This window comes from Cyprinodon variegatus, unplaced genomic scaffold (assembly GCF_000732505.1).
Source record: "Cyprinodon variegatus isolate N-32 unplaced genomic scaffold, C_variegatus-1.0 Scaffold1160, whole genome shotgun sequence".
NCBI lineage: Eukaryota > Metazoa > Chordata > Actinopteri > Cyprinodontiformes > Cyprinodontidae > Cyprinodon > Cyprinodon variegatus.
In genome coordinates this window covers 164,656-185,738 of record NW_015151613.1, presented here as the reverse complement: position 1 = coordinate 185,738, position 21,083 = coordinate 164,656, and the positions used below count along the sequence as shown (strand labels likewise).

At 37.3% G+C, this 21,083-nt stretch overlaps 1 protein-coding gene across 4 annotated transcripts in view; it reads right to left on the bottom strand.

Annotated features, from left to right (window-relative positions):
* Positions 1 to 9,803, bottom strand: part of LOC107101836 (thyroid hormone receptor alpha) — a 38,488-nt gene extending 28,685 nt beyond the window's left edge. For 2 of the 4 annotated variants that reach the window (XM_015400902.1, XM_015400903.1), the window contains exons 1-2: positions 9,600 to 9,803; positions 8,995 to 9,103 (exon numbers count right to left, since the gene is read on the bottom strand). In XM_015400902.1, coding sequence (XP_015256388.1) covers positions 8,995 to 9,103; positions 9,600 to 9,729 — 239 coding nt within the window. In that variant the 5' untranslated portion in view covers positions 9,730 to 9,803. The remainder of the gene's footprint in view (positions 1 to 8,994; positions 9,104 to 9,599) is intronic. The other 2 variants (XM_015400904.1, XM_015400906.1) reach the window with 1 other exon arrangement.
* Positions 9,804 to 21,083: the final 11,280 nt, after the last annotated feature.

Below are 21,083 nucleotides of genomic sequence, written 5' to 3'. Positions count from 1 at the left end.
TATCTATCTATCTATCTATCTATCTATCTATCTATCTATCTATCTATCTATCTATCTATCTATCTATCTATCTATCCGCTGAACTGCTGCTAGTTTAACTCATATGCCTGGAAGATGTCTAGTGCTACTACCACAGATGATCTCACTCTTGAAATGGAATTGAACGATTCAGATTTATAGCCAAATGAATAGAAGGGGTAGAGCGTAACCGCCTGTGGCCCGGGCTGCCTGTCACAACTCCAGTCCGGCACGCAGATGACACCATAAACACTCCGCTGTTTTAAAAAAATATGAAAAATATACCCGCGGATGTCTGGGGGACAGTGATTCGCCTACATGTTATGAATGCTGGCGTACCATAAAGATAAAATTATGAACAGTGCCTTTAAGTCGTTGCCCATAGGAAGATGTTACTTGGATATAACAAAACCGAATATCTTCGGAACAGCTCCAAATGACACAAAACTCATATGGGTGAGTAGAACATGATGTAATAACGTATAATCAAGGGGCCAATGTTAAAAAAAAAACGGTGTTCCCCTTTAAGTACAGTAAAGCAAAACAGCAAGAGCTCTACAGGCATCCCAAGTCTCCCGGGAGTTCCGGGAGTCTCCCTGATATAGATTGTTGTTCACGGATGCCCGCAAGTCGGATAAATTATCCCGGATTTTAGACTGCGCAGTGGTGTTTTTTAAATGCGAGCGAGGGCGTGCAAGCAGTACAATAATTCATGTGTGGATTAGAACTATTTCAATTGCACAGACAACAAGAGAGCGGGGTGTGGGGAGGAGGTTACTTGTGAAACCTGGGCGTATCTGTCCAAAGCGATGCTCTGTTCAACCACTGTTCCAGGCGACTGGTTGTCAGAGAGCTGATTGGATCAGTCCGATAAGTTTCGCGCTACTCTCTGGCAGTCACCTAGTTACCACTCAAAGCTGTGCATCCTGTGAAACAGCAGAGGTTGAATCCTCAAGTAAAAATCGAAAATATAGGATTAATTTTACAGCAGAATATACTAAAGTGTATCCACGTCTATTGAAGGTGAGGAACAGTGGCGGATCTAGACCAAATGTACTAGGGGGCCAAGAGGGGGCCAGCGTGTTTTCATAGGGGCACAGGAAAGCATGAAATAAATTATCAGGGCAAGGGATTCAAATATATTAAGAGCGCTGCATGAAGTGAAATTTCTTTTCAATTAGGTTAAATTAAAATAAGGAATTATTTTTGAATTAATTTAAGTTAAAACTACCGTTTTCTATGAAATTTACATTAGAATTCAAGAAAAACTGTTAAATGTATCTGTAAAAAGTAGAGCTTTTTTTATTGTGAAAAAAAATCATTTAGCAAATGAAAACAGGGATTCTATCTCAGTACCACTGAAGCTGTCACTTTGTTTTTGAATAATTAGCAAAAAGGAATTTGTAAAGAAAAAGAACTAAATAGATCCAAAGGACCTATCAGTAACCATGTCTGTTCCAGTGCAAATCATCATTCGATTAGTATTATGTCTTCAGTACAGGGGCCATAACAGGGGCCAGGACATGATCTACAGGGGCACTGGCCCCCGTTGGCCCCCGTCTAGAACCGGCTATGGTGAGGAATGATGACACTGTGGCGAGGTGCACTGTATGCTGAAGTCCCATGAAAAACAGAAAGCAAAATTGATTTTCAAGATTGAACGTATTGAAAATAAAAGACCAATACTGTTGGGGGGGATGGGGGTGGGGGGGGGTGAGTTTTTGGAACATCGGATGTTTGGCTTTACTTGAAGCAAAAGAGTGTCAGTGTTAGCCATGAAAAATGCTGCCTAATTAGTGCTGGTAGTAGGGAAGAACATGGTAAAAGGAGCGTGGGTGCTTCCTGTCATAGTTCTTTTAGCATATGGACCTTGCAACAATCTGGTGCTACAAGAATTCCAACAATCCTTAAAGTAAATTGATTAATGACCACTGACCACCTCACAAAATTTGACTTATATGCTGAAGTAGCATTCTTCAGTACACAGTAGAAAAGAGCTAGCCTGGGTGCCATTCCGAACTTAGTCCCGCCCACAACGTTTGAGGTCGGGAAGTTCGGTCTGGCATTGCTCAACAGTAGCGTGAGTATGCTAGCACAATATCTGGCGGGCCAATCAAATTGTCAGGGCGGGCTTTATACGATGATGGACAGATGATCAACAGTAACGTAATCAACCACGTGACCAAAGCGCGCTTGGGTGACAACAACAATGGCTGCCGCTGGAGAGTTGAGGTGTGTAGATTCTGCTATTAGGTCTGTTCTAGAAGATATCGACAGCAAATTATTTTAAAAGAGGAACAGAGAAACGCGATCAAGGCTCATCTTCTTATTATAGGCGTGCAACTGCACGCTTTGATTTTTGTTGATAACAATTATGCGTCGCTTAACATACGTCACGCACTACGTTGCTCTTATTGGTTTTAGGTCTATCCAATTGAGTGCAGAGGCATTTTTTTTCCTGGTTCGTTCAAAACACGCCCCATAATCACAGCTCTATGGAGCAGTATCAGACTCATATTCTGACTAGAATTGAGTAGGACTACATCAGGCTAGAAAAGAGCTATGATATGTTTTGTTTTTGCATTATGGAGAGCTTCAGTCGTTGACCACATTTATGTAACTTGCAGGGTTTTAGCCCCAGTATAACAAATGTCATCCATTTACATTTCTTGTCATATAATGGCATGTGGAAGGCCAAAAGTTATCTGTATTAAGCACAGCGATCCAAAACTTAATTCCATTGCAATGCTTTAACGGTTCACTTCACAAAAGTTTAAGTAACAGGAGGTACTGTAAGAGCTTTGATTTGCTGTATTGGGACTGAGCTTCGGACTTCTTCCCTCTGCACTGTGTGACAAGCTGGTGACCAGAACAACGCTCTCACATGCACCACGAGGCCATTGTTTGTTAAATGAATAGTTTGTTAAATGCCAACAGATTTTGTTTCTCCAAACTTCAATCAGCCAATCCAATTAACAGAACCAAAGAGTCAATGGCAGAATAATATGCTTGGCATCGACAGAGGATTTGATTAGTGGACATGGGGCAAAACCAAAAACTCAAGAAGGCTTTTAAAGCCGGGCGTACACTGTGCGATTTTTTTAAATTTTTGCAAGCAGCTACAGCTCACATTGTACGACAAAACTGCAGGGTTTTGTCATACAGTGTGAGTTCACAGCTCACAATGTATGTGCAGCATGACAAGGACTCAGCGACACAGTGAGATGGCGCTACTAGGACTCGTCTAGCCAGAAGCCAAACGAGTAGAAGAGGAATATGGAACTCACTAGAGTGAAACACCCTGCCTTGGCAATTTTTTAAATTTTGTGTGCTGAAAGCCCTAAAATGAAAAGGCGATGACGTATTTGGACAAGGACATGGCTCGGAGTACCCCTGACAGGACCCACCGAGGGACATGGTCGATCCACAAAACACATGTAGACTGGTTGGACAAACTCCCATGCTCCCTCCAGAATCCTGCTGAGGGTGTAGAGCTGATCCAGTGTTCCACAGCCAGGACAAAAACCCACACTGCTCCTCCTGAATCCGAGATTCGACTATCCGAAGGACTCTCCTTTCCAGAACCCTGGAATAGACCTTACCAGCGAGGTTGGAACACACCCTCTGGTCCCCTTTTTCAAGTAGAGGTACAACCACCCCAGTCTGCCAATCCAGAGGAACTGCCCCTGATGTCCACACAATGTTGCAGAGCCGCGTTAACCAAGACAGTCCCACAACATCCAGAGCCCTAAGGTACTCAGGGCGAATCTCATCCACCCCTGGACCCTTGCCACCAAGGAGCTTTTTAACCACCTTGACTTCAGCAACAGAGATGGGAGGACCCAAGCCGGAGCCCCCAGGCTCTGCTTCCTCAATGGAAGATGTGTTGGTGGAATTAAGGAAGTCTTCAAAGTACTCTGCCCACCGAGCTCAGCAGCACACCACCCCCACTATAAATAGTGTTGGCACTGCACTGCCTACCCCTCCTGAGACGCTGGATTGTGGACCAGAATCACTTCGCCTCAACAATAGAGGCGCGAAACATGGTCCACTCAGACTCAATGTCCCCCATCTCCCTCGAAACATGTTAAAAGCTCTGCCGGAGATGGTAGGGAAAGCTCCTTCTCACGGGGGACTCTGCCAGACATTCCCAGCAAACCCTCACAATACGTTTGGGCCTACCAGTTCTGACCGGTGTCCTCCCCCACCGTCGGAGCCAACTCACCACCACGTAGTGGTCGGTGGAGAGCTCCACCCCTCTCTTCACCTGAGTGTCCAAGACATGTGGCCGCAGGTCAGATGAAACAACAACAAAGTCGATCATTGAACTACGACCTAGGGTGTCCTGGTGCCAAGAGCACATATGGACACCCTTATGCCTGAACAGGGTGTTCGTTATGGACAATCCGTGACCAGCACAGAAGTCCAACAACAGAACACCACTCGAGTTCAGGTCAGGTGGGCCATTCCTTCCAACCATGCCTCACCAGGTCTCACTGTCATTGCCTACGTGAGTGTTGAAGTCCTCCAGAAGAACAAGGGAGTCCCCCGTAGGGGTACTCTCCAGTACCCCCTCCAAAGACTCCAAAAAGGGTGGGTAATCTGTTCTGCTGTTTGGCGCATAAGGACAAACAACAGTCAGAACCCATCCCCCCACACGTATGCGGAGGGAGGCAACCCTCTTGCTCACCGGGGTGAACCCCAACGTACAGGCACCAAGATGAGGGGCAACAAGTATGCCCAATCCTGCTCGGCACCTCTCACCAGCGGCAACTCCAGAGTAGAAGAATGTCCAGCCTCTCTCAAGGAGACTGGTTCCAGAGCTAGGGCCATGCATCAAGATAAGTCCAACTATCTCTAGTTGGAACCTTCCAACCTAGAGCACAAACTCATTTTGTAACTCAAAACGGATTTTGTATATTGAAAGAGAAATCTTAACATTCAGAAGCAGTGGGCCAGTAGGAGTTTGCCGTGAAAAGGAAGAGTTGACGGCTCAAGCCCTGGCTCTGGCTTTCAGAGCCGTTGTGTCCTTGGGCAAGACAATTCAACCGCATAACCTACTGATGGTGGTCAGAGGGCCCGGTGGCACCACTGTACGGCATCACTTCTTCCAGTGAGCCCAAGGGCAGCTGTGGCTACCATGTAGTTTGCCTTTATCAGTGTGTGAGGGTGTGAGTGAATGACTGAATGTAGTGTAAAATGCTTTGGTCAAGTCTTCTGACTTGAAAAAGCATTACATAAGTACGGGCCATTTACCATCTACAATGTTATCCACCCACCAACAAAAGAACCCTTTGCTTTTTCTTTAAATGATGATTTGTCCCAAATGCTAAATGTCTAAATGCTAAATTTCTTTGTAGTGATTTGGCCTAACAGCTGCTTTGAGTGTGTTGTTCCTTTAGCAAATGGCCTGTTTTAGTCTGTCTACCTCAGTTCAAAATCTTTGATTATTAATAGTCTTAGTCATTCTATGGAACAGATACAACAGTCCAACATTTAAACTTGGGGCACTGCCACTACCACAAAATTACTACAATTGTATGACTGTTCTTGAAGGATTCATTCCACGAAATCAACCTTTTAAAATCAGACAAATTTATTTTGTGTGCTGCTGCAGAAGATTGTCAGAGAGAATGGATTGAGAAACAACCCTGGAAGAAAACATGCTTTAGATTTAAAGTGGGACCTTTTTAAGGTAGACAAGTCTAGAAACCCACTCTGTATATCAATACCTATTTACCCCAATGATTTATCAAGAAAAATTTTGACTTCATTACTGCTTATAGAATAAAAGAAGAAAACACTGCTCTTTACCACAAAGACCAAAGCACATGACTTGCATGAGGGTCCAGAGTGTACAGATGCAGTCAATTGATATTCTAGTAAATCAGAATTTCCTGGCTTAGGTCACATTGCACCATGTTTGCACCAGCCATCAGAACCCTCAGGTTAAACTTTCATCAGATACATCACAAGGCATGAGGCATTTAGTGACTTCAGTAAACTAAGAAAAAAGGCTTCTAAATCAATCAATCTACATTGCACAGACATGAAAATAAAGGAACAAAACATCCATATTTTCCAAATACAGCCTATAGCAAATATATGTACATATTCAAAGAAGCTGTCTAAATTCAAGTTATAGTTGGATGATCTTTCAGCAAAAGTTTTGCAGGGAAAATCATTTCTATTTGCTGTTCCACATGCCGGTCTTTGTGATTGACTCTATAGCAAGATCTATTCCACATGATCTTGCTGCACATAGGCATTTTTAATGTTTACGTATCCAGTTAGTTTTAGATTCAGCTATCTATTGTAGCTTACTGCTCTCATTACATAGGCCTACTTTAAAACATTGAGAAAGGTTGAGAAACACGAGAACCAAACAGGCTGATAATTTCATGAGAAGAAGAGGAAGGACCTAGAAGAAATAATTAAGACCAGAGTGTATCTGGAAGGTTTTTTATCATTTTTCCCACTCTCAAAAGTTATTGTGATGTGATTCCTCAGGTGTATGAAGGGTCAAAATATATCATAACATAAATATATGTGAACGTCTCATTAAATAAGTAAATGTAACATTTATTTTTTCTTTCTTTTTTATTCTATTATTCAAATTTCAATATATCATTAAGTTGTAAAAATGCAAACATTAATAAAAAAATGTGTGTTTATTTACCTAGATTTTTTTTTTTTTTTATCTCTGCGATGGACTGGCGAATTGTCCAAGGTGTACCCTGCCTCTTGCCCACTGACTGCTGGAGAGAGGCACCAGCACCCCTCGCGACCCCACTCAGGACAAGCATGTCAGATAATGGATGGATGGATGTATTTAAAAATTAGATGTAGCTAAAATGAATATAGTAAATTTTTTCAATATGTTAAAATTAATTTAAAGTACTTTAGTTTTCAGGGTGTGAAGTAAGCTAGAGTATAGAGGACTTTATGAGTTCAGCAGGGTAGCTTCTCTTAAACTGAACACTCGGCAGCAAAACAAACCTTTTCTGTTGTTCCTGTCAGTTCTTGCTAGCTTTTTTATTCAGAAAATCAAAGAACGAACTCCATGTTAAAAAAAAAAAAATAAAAGATTTTTTTCTCTAAAGAAGAAGCTAACAGATTTGTTCTCACTTGGTTTTTAATGTATGCAAGCACATTTTCCTCCTCCCCATGGCAACAAGCTGACACAGTCCTAATTGGTGCCGAATAAACAAGCAAGGATGGTCTATGCCTGCAAAATCTTTCCAGCTCATCAATGAATGCCCTCATTTTTAAAACTTCCACTTAGATGTAAACTGGGTTGCAGTGTTGAAAGCTAACTCTCCTCTGAAATATTCAGACGCCTGACATGCAGGTAATCTGACACAAATACACTCACACACACAACAATTTCTATTTCAGCACCCTCACTCCAGGCTATGTGAAGTTGTGCATGAGTACTGGTGTTGTGTGTCTGTGTGTGTATCAAGCAACTAGGGAAAAAAAATCACAGAAAAGGGAGGGGGTCCAAGCATGAGGCAGCTTTCACAGCGACACGTGCTAGCTAAAAGATACTATGTGGGAAACGCACATGCGCACAAATAGCGAGAGTGAAATCCCCTGTTGATGTCAGTTGTTCTCTGCTTTCTGTGGCTCAATCTGCCTCCCACGGTCCTAATCCAGCTCTCTCTGCTCCACTAATCCACACATATACCACACAGCAAGATCACACACAAAAGACACACACATCTACAGCCACAAAAAAAAACTGACATATGGGGTGTCTAGAATGTAAAGGCAGAAGAGCAGAAAGCCAGATGGCTGTTACCAAAGAAAAAAGGATAGTTGTAAAGCAATTTGAAATAAAATACTGGATAAAAACTATTTTGTCTATCTATAGAACTGAACAGAATTCATGGTGTAAAATCTGAATAAAGACATTAAATTTAAATTACTTATTTTACAGTTTTACTGAATTATCTACAAACCAAATATGTGTGATAAATATCATTATTATTAAAAGCACTGATCTTAGACTTAGACAAACTTTATTGTCATTTTGTATACACAGAGGGTATACAAAACCAAATTTAATGTTTAAATGCACAATCATGTTATTTGAGATAATTTAACTAATAATAACTCTTTAGGGTTTGCATATAACTCTTTAGTTCTTTAGGAACTTCCTGCATCCTCCTGGTGTAGTTTTCTTTTTATTTTATTTTTTTAAGATTTTTTTTGCCCATTTTTTTTTAGTAAATATAGCCTTTGTTTATATTTACCATGGCTGTGCATGCTCAGAATTGATCAACAATTCAAAACAGTGGAGATGAGAAAGTGTGGAACTCCCAGCGTGGTGGTAAAAGTAAAGCAAAGATTAAGTATAAAAAGGCGAAACAAAATGTCTGATTCCAAGATGGATAAAACTTAGGAAGCTGATGTCTCAAAATTGATAAACATATGAGTACATATCCTTACTAACAGTGCTACTGCTGTTAGCAATGATTTTAAGCCCTGTCCTCCATTAATGGATTTCTGGAAGTCAGGTGGTACTGCCTGTAGATGGCACTACTCATGTTTATGTCAAATCATAAGGGCTAAGGTTCCATTTTGAATACACAAATTGCATATAGTTCTGCTCTGACTTTCTGACTAATAAATTTTTTTGTCTTCAGTTTTTTTTCTTTATATTTTTTACTGTCTTTAAATTTTCGATTACGGTAACATTATGGGACAGCTTCAAATAGTAGTCAGTAAGTAGTGACTAATTCCACCAATTTCCTTATAAAATAAATGCTCAGCCGCTATGTACACACCTCAATGCAAAGCTTTATGTTGTATTTAGATAAAACTTGCTGTTAGAGGGGTTCATTTTATTCTTAACTATCTTTACAGTAATACTGCTATAGGCTTAGGATGCTGGAGAACATAGGGACCAGTTTTAATAATTGTGCTTCATTCAAGCTCTCCAATTCTGCATTATTTGTAAATTCAACTTACAACTTTATGTTTTCTCTGCTTTTCCTCATCACAGTAGCTTCATCTGACTTGGTGGTGTGTTTAGCTGTGATGCCATTTTGGGCATCAGCTGGACCGCTTCCATCAAAACCTGTAATTATGAATGTTAGTGTGGGCCTCTTTTTCAGTGCTTAGTCCTGTTTCTCTCCTAGACATCTATGGGCTCAGATTTTAATTAGATCAAATCTCATCCCTTTCTCTGCTTAACTTCTGCTTTCCTAGACAGTCATCTGTGGAGCTAATTTACTTTAACCTTCTATAACATGAAATGTAAATATGAATCAGTGCTTCTATATCCCTTTTTTATGTGTGCTTCTAATAGAACAATTTTATCCAACCTGTGTATTTGATGTGAATGAATTGTCTCTGTAAAGTGCCTTGAAATGACGTGTTGTGAATTGGCACTATATAAATAACCTAAATTACACTGAATTATTTTGTTCCATAACGAGTAAAGGATCAGGGTCATTTTTTAACTCATTACGGATAGTCGTCAACATCATTTCAGAAAAGTCTTTTATATTTAAACTTTAAACAGAGGAAAGCAGCAAGTATGTCCATCAGGCTTACAACACAAATTTTCGTACCCCTTTTCATCGCTCTCCGAAGAGTTGCTCTCCTGCTTGTCGAACATCGCTGCTGTTCAACTTCACTACCATCCAGAAACCAATCACAGGAACACGAGGCGTACCTCAAACAGGTCGACCTGCTCAGCATTCGCCAGAAGCCTTTTTAAAAGTCAACCAGAGGAATCTGTACTGGAGCTGCAGGACAGGAGCATGCTGAGTACAGAAACCTGCAAAGGGAAGAGACAAAGAAGAAAATTGTATTGTTAATAGTCAATAATGTCTGTGTATGGTAAGCTCTTTTTTGTTTTTTTTATCTTCCAAACAGTGTTGCAAAAAAAAAAAAACATTTTTGTTTTCCACTTTCTCAAATCTGAATGCAATCAATGTAATACTGAGCTGATAAAAATCCATTGATTAGTTTTTTTCCCTTATCTATTTAAATCTAAACCAAAATTGTTTAAAATAGTATTGATACTGGTGTGGTTTATACATCTTTTTAAACATTGAGTGACTGCTACAAACTAATAAACTATATTTTCTTTAATCAGGCTACTTTTAAGGAGGGAATGATATTTCAGCAGATAATAAGGAGACTAAACATATCACAGCATAGCTGCCCTATACTTTTTTATCAACTATCAAACAGATTTTTCCATTTATAACCTGGAACAGGAACATAAAGTATTCATCTCAGTTAGATTTTCTTTTAATGATGTAATTGTAGTGGAAACTTAAATCAAAGCTTTTCCCAAATGGCACACAGTCAAATTTTTTAACAGTTTTAGAGAAAAGGCTGTAAAATACCCTGCTGGCATGTTAAAAGTAGATTTATAATCTGAAAACAACATAGACCATCTCAATATAAACAATATTGTTTAGTTTAGTTATGTTCATTTCGGGAAATAAATACTATAAGTTTTATTTTTTTGTTAATTCAATATAATGCCCAGCCTCTTATAAACCGGTTCTTGTAACCCTAATCCTTTTTTATCTTGATATACTGTATATATATTGTTTATTCTTAATGCACTTTTTCCTCCTTGTTTGCACCATCTAATCTAATCTAATCTAATCTTGTAAGAAAGTTGTTGCATTCAGATGGATAGACTTTTGGAAATCCAATTAAACCATGCTAATCACTATTACAAGAGGATTTTCTTTAAAATATATGATAAACTTTTTTTACTTAGTATGCTCCCCTTTAGATGCCGAACATGTTGCTCAAATATCACGATAACAAGTTCATGAATGTCAAGTAGGAGTAGAGCCACAAAAACGTATTTTCTAAACATTTATTTCTAAAATACTTCAGTAATGATGTGCCTTCTTCTTTGGCTCGCACGCATGACACAACTTCACTAATCATAAACAACCCTGTGGTGTGACGCAACATGCAAAGTAGTCTTTCTTAATTGCACCAAATCTTGCAACAATGTAGCCACATACACATTTTAAACAGAACAATTTGTAATGCTTAGATTTAAAGTTTTCATGCCAGGAAAACGGGGACAGAGATGTTGGTCACAGCAGCAGCATTTTTTTTCAGTACTTCTCGCATTACTGACTCAAATTTGTTTGAGAGCATATTCTGTCATAAAAAAGTTGATTCTGGCTGTGAGCCTTTCCCCCTAACGGTTCACAGACTACTGATCCAGGCATGAAAATGAAAGTTCAGTTTAAGCCATTACTGTTTCATTGAGTTGATTTAGAAAGAAAAGAGAAGAGTTTTTTTCTTCCCAGAAGCCAGTTGTCGATATACATAGTCAGTTGGCATCCTATTAGTAAAATGTATTTTTATAGGACCTGACAATAATGAAAAAAGAATACAAGCCCAGTACAAACACATTTCCAGTCTCTTTAAATGCTATTTAAAAAAAATATGTCTTTATTTGTTTCTTATGTTGATGTCCCAACATAAGTCCGATATTAGCAAAAAAAATAATATTGTTTGTATCAGCTGGAAAATAAAATCTTTTTTCATTTTTTGTGCTTATAGAAACACTGTGCCTCTGTTAAATTTTTTTAAATCATTGGTTAATTTTACATGGGTCAACTGTTTTTATACATTTTGTTGTTGACCTTTGTTCAATGTTTTAGTAATATCTCTTGATTAAGCCATTTTTAACATTAACCCATATAAAATAAGTATTAAAAGCTGCTATGATTTGGGTTTATATCGTATTGGGTCAATATTGGTATATTGCCAATTCTCAAAGCTCGGTATTGTACTGTGTTGGAAATAAAGATGTTAAAGAAAATAAATTAAAAAAAATAAATAAAAAAAGATTTTATATCGTGACACCCCTAGTTCCTTAATTGTGAATCGAGTTACTGTGACGAAACGACTACAGGAGTGAGTTCCAGAGCCTAAGGCCACAATGTGGGAGGCCTCATCTCCTTGATTTTTAAGATAAGTCTGTGTTACTAGTGAAAATCAATGATCAACTGACCTTAAGAGTTTGAAGATCAAAAGTCAAAAATCTTCAGGCTGAAAAATCAAGGGTCTCTTTTTACTCACATTTAGTTACAAGCATTTGTGCTCAGGCTATTGTTTGAATTTTGTCAAACAATGCATGAAGTCAGATTGTTTTTAAATGTCCAAGGGTCTAAAAGAAAAATAAAGTTGAATATCATAAACATACAGATGATAAGTCAAATTCTTGTAACGCTTCAAGATCTGCTACATTGGCCCTAACACAGAACCTTGAGGCATCCCACAAGACAAAATATCTGAATAAAAAAATAACCTCTTTTATAGAAAATTTCAAATAGGTATGACTGAAACTGCTTTTAAAGCCACACTGGAATAAAACATATTTTATATAAATTTATTATGTTGTTTTTTTGTTTTTTGTTTTTATAATTCGGTATACCTGTTCAGTTAATATTAACATAAACATCACAAAAACAAATTTCATGGCTCCAACTTAATGCATTCAGACATGCAGATGTAGAGAAGACAATCATCTAAATGTCAAAGTAAAAAAGGAAAATATATCATTTTAGAGTGACTCAATACTTAACATAATTGGTCTGACTGGTTTTAAATGGGAAATTTTCACTTAAAGGGGAACACAGGTTTTTTTTACATTGGCCCCTTGATTTTACGTTATTACATGATGTTCTACTCACCCATATTAGTTTTGTTTCATTTGGAGCTGTTCCAAAAATATTCAGTTTTGTTATATCCATGTAATGTCTTCCTTTGGGCAACGAGTTGAAGGCACAAACTAAACTGTTCATAATGTATTCTTTATGGTACGCCAGCATTCACAACCTGTAGGCAAATCACTGTCTCCTCCGGAGTGTGTATGATGTCATCNACATATAGCAATATTTCATTAGTAAAAGAGATTGATATGGTGTTTTTAAATGGCAATATATCAGCATATGAAGATATTGTGATATTTTACTGTATTAATATTTTTCCCTTATCTTTAGAAATTTTTAAGTCTGTAAAAAATAAGTTTTTGAGGAAGAAGAAGAAGTAGTATTTTGTTTTAATTTTTTTAGACTTTAGAAACTCAGAAGCTGATTAAATATCGGGTTAAATATCGGTGGGGTGGCCGATGTCCGATATTCAGTTTTAAGGCAGATACAGGCCGATACCGATAGGGGGGAGATTATATTGTGCATCCCTATAAAAAACATAACCTGCAGATGTCTGGGGGACAGTGATATAACAAAACCGATAATCTTCGGAACAGCTCCAAATGACACAAAACTAATATGGGTGAGAAGAACATGACGGAAAAACGTAAAATTAAGGGGACAATGTAAAAACAACTGGTGTCCCCCTTTAAAACCATTTCTTGAGTTAAAAGACAGCACATGTTACATATCAGATTTAGAACCACATAGCCAGGGTCGCATCTAGAAAGAAAAAGGCTGTGTTTATCAGACTGTCATCAATCTGAAAAGATCAAATACAGGTCACATATGGGCAAAAAAAACCCAATGATTTTGGTCACTTCAGGCTGCATTGTGAACGGGGTACTTTAGCTTTTACAATACAAAATCTGTGTTCTTTATTTACTGTGCAGACCATCTATTTAGGTAAATGGACCACATTTTGAGACATATTTCAACATATTCAAAGATAACATTTTGCAACCTGACTTGTGAGAGAAGTAAGTAAAGCCTTTCTGGAGAAACACGGTAAAGTAAATGCAGTAAAAACTGGGCATCCAGGAGAGCTTGGTGTGTGTTAATTAATCAGGTAGAATTTTAAACTGCAGGTGGACATCTGTATAAATTGTTAAAAAAACAAAAAAAAAACATAGAAGCTGCTGTTCTATTCTGTTAATGTGAGTTTGAATTACTTCACAATATTCCTTTAGTTTATTTTGAGTCTGAATCTGAAAATATATAAACAGCAGCAACAAAGATCCAGGTGATAGTTTTTGACAAAAGTAATTTGCGTTCAAAACCAGATATTTGGTCTGTTTCTCTTAAATTAAATCTGAAGCTGGAGCAGCATTTGCAGAGCTGGCACACTGTTCCTACTTGTTGAACTAGTACAGCTTAACAAGAACAGTGTCCTCTTGTTGATACATTAGTAGTAATTGCATTATTGTTAATTATCCTGCCATCAATATGAACTTTTGCCTCAGATTTAAATAGTACTGTCTGTTTAAGGTTTTACACAAACAGCTAATCCTTATGCCAGAATATATGGTCTTTTAAACTATTAAGCACTTTACAATGCTTTGAAAACAGGGTGGCTCTTGAAATAGAATGAGAAGAAGAGGAAGAATCCAACTCCTCTATTTCTCTCAATTTCCAGCGTTTTATTGTCATCACACTGTCACAAGTACAGTGCAACAAAATTCACTATCTGCATCTAACCCATGCCCTTGGGGAGACGTGGACTGCCATTTGTGGTGCCCAGGAAGCAGTGTTGGGTTAAGGGTCTTGTTCAGAGACCTACTGTAGAGTGGCAGTCTCTGGGAGTGGGTTTCGAACTCACAACCTCAGGATTCCAAGCTCTGTGCCCTAACGACTAGGCCCCATTCAGCACAGCTATCGAGACATGATCATTAGCTGTTCATATTTGTTTGTTTGTTTGTTTGAGTTTTAGTTAAGTCCATGGTTCATGTCCTGACTCTTCGGGGGATGTGTGTCGGGTTTAGTGTTTGACTCCTGTCTTCTGATCATGTCCTGGCTTTTCTCCACTGAGCCCGTTCTGGTCATGTTGTCTGTCTAGGCTTGTTGCTGGGCTCATGGAACTCTGAACCTGCCTGTGCGCTCCGTAGATTCCAGGAACCCTGGATCTTTCAGTTCCTGTTTGGATCGGAACCCCTGGTCAAGTTACGCATTCCTGGATCTCAGAGCTGTCCTGTTTAGGTTGCAGCATTGGAGACACTCTGTACGGCTCTGCGCCGCAACTCATTGGCAGTCCATCGGCTGGATCCTGCCTCACCCAAGATGGTGGACTGAACTGTTAAACCAGGTAAGTGACTCAAACGGTAATCATCTACAGTGATGGGTGTTACCCCATTTCCCCCCTAAGCCACTGCATGTCCGCAGATCCACAGCAGCCCGTTTCTGTGCTGTTTTTTTGCTTTGATTTTGTCATTAAACTTTTTGAAACTTCCCACTCTCTCACCTGAAATACTGGGTCTATCTGTCCTGTTGACATTGTCAAGTTTTATTTAAGTTTGTCCGTAATGATCTCTTCTCAGGACAGGAATCTGGGAAGAGAAAGCTTAAAGGTGTAAACACAGAGCTTTCGTTTACAGAATCTCTCTTCAGTATATATTAATGCCGGTTAGGTTTGACCACTCTAAGTATTGAACATTTTGTGTAAGAGAAAAAAAAAAAAACTCCAATGAAAAAATAAAAACTGAACCGGCTCTACTTTTTAAACTGTCTTATAGTATATAAAAGTACTACTATAATAGTTTAATACTGAAACCAAGTCCATTGGATTTTTTGAACTTTTACGGAATTTAATAATGTGATTTTTAGATTTTTAAAAGTGAATAGTCACTTTTATATTTTTTACATTTACTCGCCAATAACTCACTTTTGTTGCACACAAGTTTTTCTCAAAGATTATCCTGCTACGGTATTAATTGTTATTTTTGTCTTTTATGGTTTGTGTATATTTGCAATAACTACAGAGGTACAATACCACAGATGTGTGCAGGGGGTAAACACGAAAGTGATTTACTGTGGCTAAGACAGCTAGCCGCCCCCAGCTAAGAAGGGGCAGTGTAAAAAAAGCAAAAGGATATTTGATTCCATCAAGGATAATACTGCAACAGAGCTGGGAATACAGTTTGAATTTTGACATTCACTGAAATGGAAGCTAAAGCTGTTGAAGTGTTCACATGTGGCAGCTAAGCTGATGACATGTGAATATATGTCCCTATTAAAAATGATACTGTACAAGTGATAGCAATGCTGTGCTCAGTTCCAATGATATGAATGATTTTAAGTAATAATGTTACGAATTAAAGTGTGGTATAAGTTGCTCCTACAAAGTCGCTACGAGTTCAGGAGAAGATGGATGATATTAACTCTCAGAAGAAGAAAAGTTAGAGGCTAAAGGAGAATTGAGACTGTGGCAGAAGTTAAAAATCAAGGATTCCTTATAACCTAGAATGGCCTAGTTTAGGTCTAGAGTAGACCTTCACCGAGATGCACCCTGAGTTAGAAAATGTTTTTTATATCAAAATAATTTGATCCCTTATTTGTTTTGCTTTCTTTGTATGCATAAAAGAGTTACTGTCTAGGCAAAAAAGATAAAAAATGTATGAATGTTTTCTGTAATATCAGTTAAAAAATAGGAACCAGACCAGAAGGGAACTCCAGGCTGACCAAACTACTGGGTATGATCATGTCCAGAGCCGACCTGGCAGACAGGGGCTGTTCTCACCGCTGAATGAAGAGAGAACCACACATTACTGCTAATACAAACTGTTAAAAGTTAACATCACATGTAAACATGTAATTTATTCTCAGCTATGGGCTTAAAAAAATCCTAATATGTTTTTGAAATCTAACTGTTAACCTGAGATAACCTGTATGGTGATTTAGGCAATAAAATGGAACCAAATTTAATGAATTTAAATTAGATTTTGGTAATGATATTTATGAGGCCTAAAAGGTCCTTTCAGTTCACGTGGTAGAAAGTCAAGGACAGCAGCAGACTTTGTAGGAACAAATGGTAATAAAATCCTTTAAGCAGAGAAAACTATTGAATTTTTATACAGTGTGGATCTGTGCCGACCAAGGAGTGAACAACAAGTAAACAAGAAGTAAAACAGATAGCCTAAAATATACAATTGTATCTCTCGTTTCCAATTACTTAGGAATTTTACTTTAAAAAGCTATAACTTTGGTGCCATGATTACCCCTTACACGACATACTGCATAAAATATTAATCCCTGGCTACCAAAACAGCTGTAAAACCAATTAAGATTCTTTATAAACAAGCATTAATGGTGTTGGATGAAAAACCCAAATAATGTCATTATTGGCAGATACTCCAAAAACATAAAGGACAAAGTTAAAACAACATTCAGTTTTAAATTAAGTTCATTAAAAGCTCTTAAAACCCACCTAATACCGGGTAATCCTCCCCTATTTTGCATACCCAAATGGAAAAGCACATAACAGAGGAACTGTCAGCCCAAATTACATGTGGGATACATCATTTGAAAGCTGGTACCTTCTAATTTCTGAAAATATAGAAGAATAGAATAGTGTGGAAAAAACACAGCATAAACTGCATCATTTCAAACATTACTCAAAGTTGGGTTTTTTTTCTTCTCGATAATAAAAACTTTTTATTTATTTTTGTGATTTAACATCAATCTGCTAAGGAGACTAGGAATGGAAATCAGCCGACTGGCTTTAATCTCAGACATTTACATGTAAATGTTAGTGAATACATATTGTCCCATAAAAAAATAAATGAACTAAATGAATGGGACTTGCAATAATAAAGTACAGCTGCCTTGAATTCTTTCAGGAATACACACAAGGCGATCCAAAAATTACATTTTTATAATCTCAAAGGTATTTTTTTTCTGTTATACAGTATTTGCTGATCATGAGTTCTTCTTTTTTTTGTTTTGCAACATGGAAGCAACCTTTGTCATACAAAAAACTTTTAAAAATAAAAGAGACTGTATACCATCACACAGATTTTAAAATGATCAGCTGAACATGAGCTCCTATAACTACTGAAAAAAAAAAGCTTTAAAGCCAGATGTGGTTAGACTATTGATAAAGTACTCAACTAATGTAAAAATGTACTTGTAGAAATATGACTCAAGTTCTGGTTAACTTATCATAAAATCAGATACGTTAAAATATACATTAAAATCAGACCAATATGTAAAGATATGTGTACAATTCTGGTATTTTAAAGACTATGATAATACAGTTTAAACACACGTTACATGATTTCATAAAATAAAAAATCCAATCATTTTTACAAACCAATTTTCTTTTCAACTTTAAATTTAAGAAATCAGTAACGCCATATTTACTGTTCATTGTATATAAACTTGATCTTCATATGTCATGAAAGGTTCATGTAAGCTTGTGTACAACCAAGGAAACTAATTTTGATATAAACTTTTGCTTTGTCTGGACCACTTTTTTTTTTTTTTTTTTTAAGCTTGTGTACAACCAAGGATAATAATTTTGATATAAACATTAACTTTTTTCTTTGTCTGGACAGCTTTTTTTAAACAATTCTTATTAATTAAGTATGGGGATATTTTAATCAAAATATTGCTCAAGTAAATGTAAAATGTATGGTATAGGAAAATGACTTATACAAATCTATTTTCATCAAAAAACTTACTAAAGTAACTGTAACTAATGAAACGTAACTAGTTGCTAACCATCTTTGATTAGAACTGCAATAAATTCACAGGAAGTTTAACAGAAAATGGGCTGTATTCCACTTCCCCTTATCAGACAGCAGATGGCATCAGAGTATAAAACACAACTTCACATATATGTTCCTTAATGTTAAAGGCTTATGAGGGAGATGAAAAATATGTCAACGAAATAAAAATCTGTACAATTTTACACTCAGCTTAGGAATCTAAAGAAAATCGTGATTGTGATACACATAAAGATTGACTCTTACATAGTTGATACTAAAAATCTAGAAAGAAAGTCAGACTTCATCCAACAACAACAACCTGAAAATAGATTTTAGATTTAAACAGCAGCTTTGTTTCCTTTCTATTAATAACAGAGGATTTTAAAGCACAGCTTATCACCTTCAGTCAGCCTCGTCTGAATGAGATCCAAGCCATCAAAGATTCTCCTTCATCTTACCCTCTGACTCTCATCATCCAAATCATCCGACTCGAGCCCCCTGCTGTTATTTACTGAGTAACTTCTGTAAGATCAGACCTTTCAACTTTCTACTGAGGTTCACTTGATTTCATTTTTTTCTGGTTAATAAAAATATTGATCAAAGTATCAATGGGAAAATAAATCATTTCAGTTTTGTCAAGCTAGAACAGAATGTGCTGCAATGAAAGCTAACATTAGAAGTTGCTTTGGAGCTCCAGAACCTGAGTGATAATACTCCACTGTCCAAACAGCCACATTTAGATGGCTTATAACACTTAAGGCTGAGAGGCAATGGAGGATAAATGTCTGTCAGTAATACAGGCCGTACATCTATATAAACCAACTACTGATTTCAGTAGTTTAGTACTTGTCACTACTTTGGAGCAGATTACCGACTTAAAAGGCCAAGACAGGGTGAAAAGATTAAGAATTCCAAAGCCAAGACCTTTATAGCTACAAGGAGCTGTTGATTATTTGTAGACAAGTCTGAGACAATCAGAGGGTCAATTTGATCCACACTGATGACATCAGATTCAATAAAACTAAGAAAGTAGAACACATTAAATTATTGGCGATCAACTGATTTATCTGATTTATCGTGATTAATCATCAATTAATTTCGGTAACGGAATCAAATCGTAATATATACTGTATTTAAAAACAGACAATATTTACAACTTTCCATTAAAGACTAAAATGTTTATATAATCAGAAGTATATGTTTGCAATTTTTTACATTTTGCCATTTGAAATTCATTTAAAATGGATTTTTTTTTCATTGATTATTTAGAAATGTTAATTTAGTAAAAGTAACATTTATATGAATGTCTCTTGACCCAGATGACTTGGTCAATTATAAACCTATATCCAAGAGGATATAAATCTATACCAAGCCTCCAAACAAGTGAGTGACAACTTACACAATAATGAACTTTTTGAAGAGTTTCAGTCTGGCTTTAGAGCTCATCATAGCACTGAAACAGCTCTGGTGAAAGTCACAAATGATATTTTCATGGCCTCAGATAATGGACTTGTATCTGCACTTGTCCTGTTAGATCTCAGTGCTGCATTTGAATCAGTTGATCATAATATTATTTAAGAAACACTGGAATATTTTTTAGGAATTAAAGGAACAGTATTAGACTGGTTTAAATCTTATCTATCTGACCGATTTCAGTTTTTTCACATTAATGACAAATCTTCCTCATGCTCCAGGGTTACCCGTGGTGTAAGACAGGGATCAGTGCTTGGACCAATTCTCATTACTATATATATAAATGCTCCCAATCGGTGAAATTATTAGACAACATGGGATTAATTTTCACTGTCATGCTGATGATACCCAGCTATATCTGTCTATAAATCCAGATGAAACTAACCCATTACATAGATTACAGGCATGTTTTGAAGATATAAACCTGGATGACTCTTAATTTTCTGCTTCTGAAAGCAAACAAAACTGAAGTCTTTGGACCAGAGTCTTTGAAAAAGAAGCTGATTAGTCAGTCACTTTAAATTGATCTCAGCTTATAAAGTAAAAAATCTTGGTGTTATTTTTGATCAGGACCTGTCATTTAAATCCCATATCAAAGAGCTTTCCAGAATTTCCTTCTTTCAGCTGCAGAATACTGCAAAAATTATAAATAACCTGTTCAGGGGTGATGCTGAGAAACTAGTCCATGTATCTGTTACTTCAAGGCTGGACTATTGTAATTCTTTACTATCAGGAAGTCCACAAACTATAGTTTAAAGCCTTCAGCTGATCCAAAATGCTGCAGCCAGAGTTCTGATGAAAAAGGCTTAAAACTTTTCTTTTTGATAAAGCTTATAGTTATAGTGGCTCAGGATATCCTGAGCTATCTCTATAGTTATGCTGCTATAAGCTTAGACTGCTGGAGGACACAGGGACCCTTTTTTCATCATTCTGCATCTATCTCATCATTCTTTCTCTCTTCTCCCACTCTGCAGAATTTTTTTATTCAATCTCTAACACTATGCTCGCTCTGCTTTTTCTCATAGTAGCTTCCTCTGGTCTGTTCCTGTTTGGTTATAACACCATCCTGAAGAAAAATATCAGCTGTGCAGCTGCCATCAGCACCTTTGTTTATAGATGCCTGAGCTTTCTAAGTCTTCTTCCTCCACTGCCTTTCTTTATTGTAGTATTGAAATGT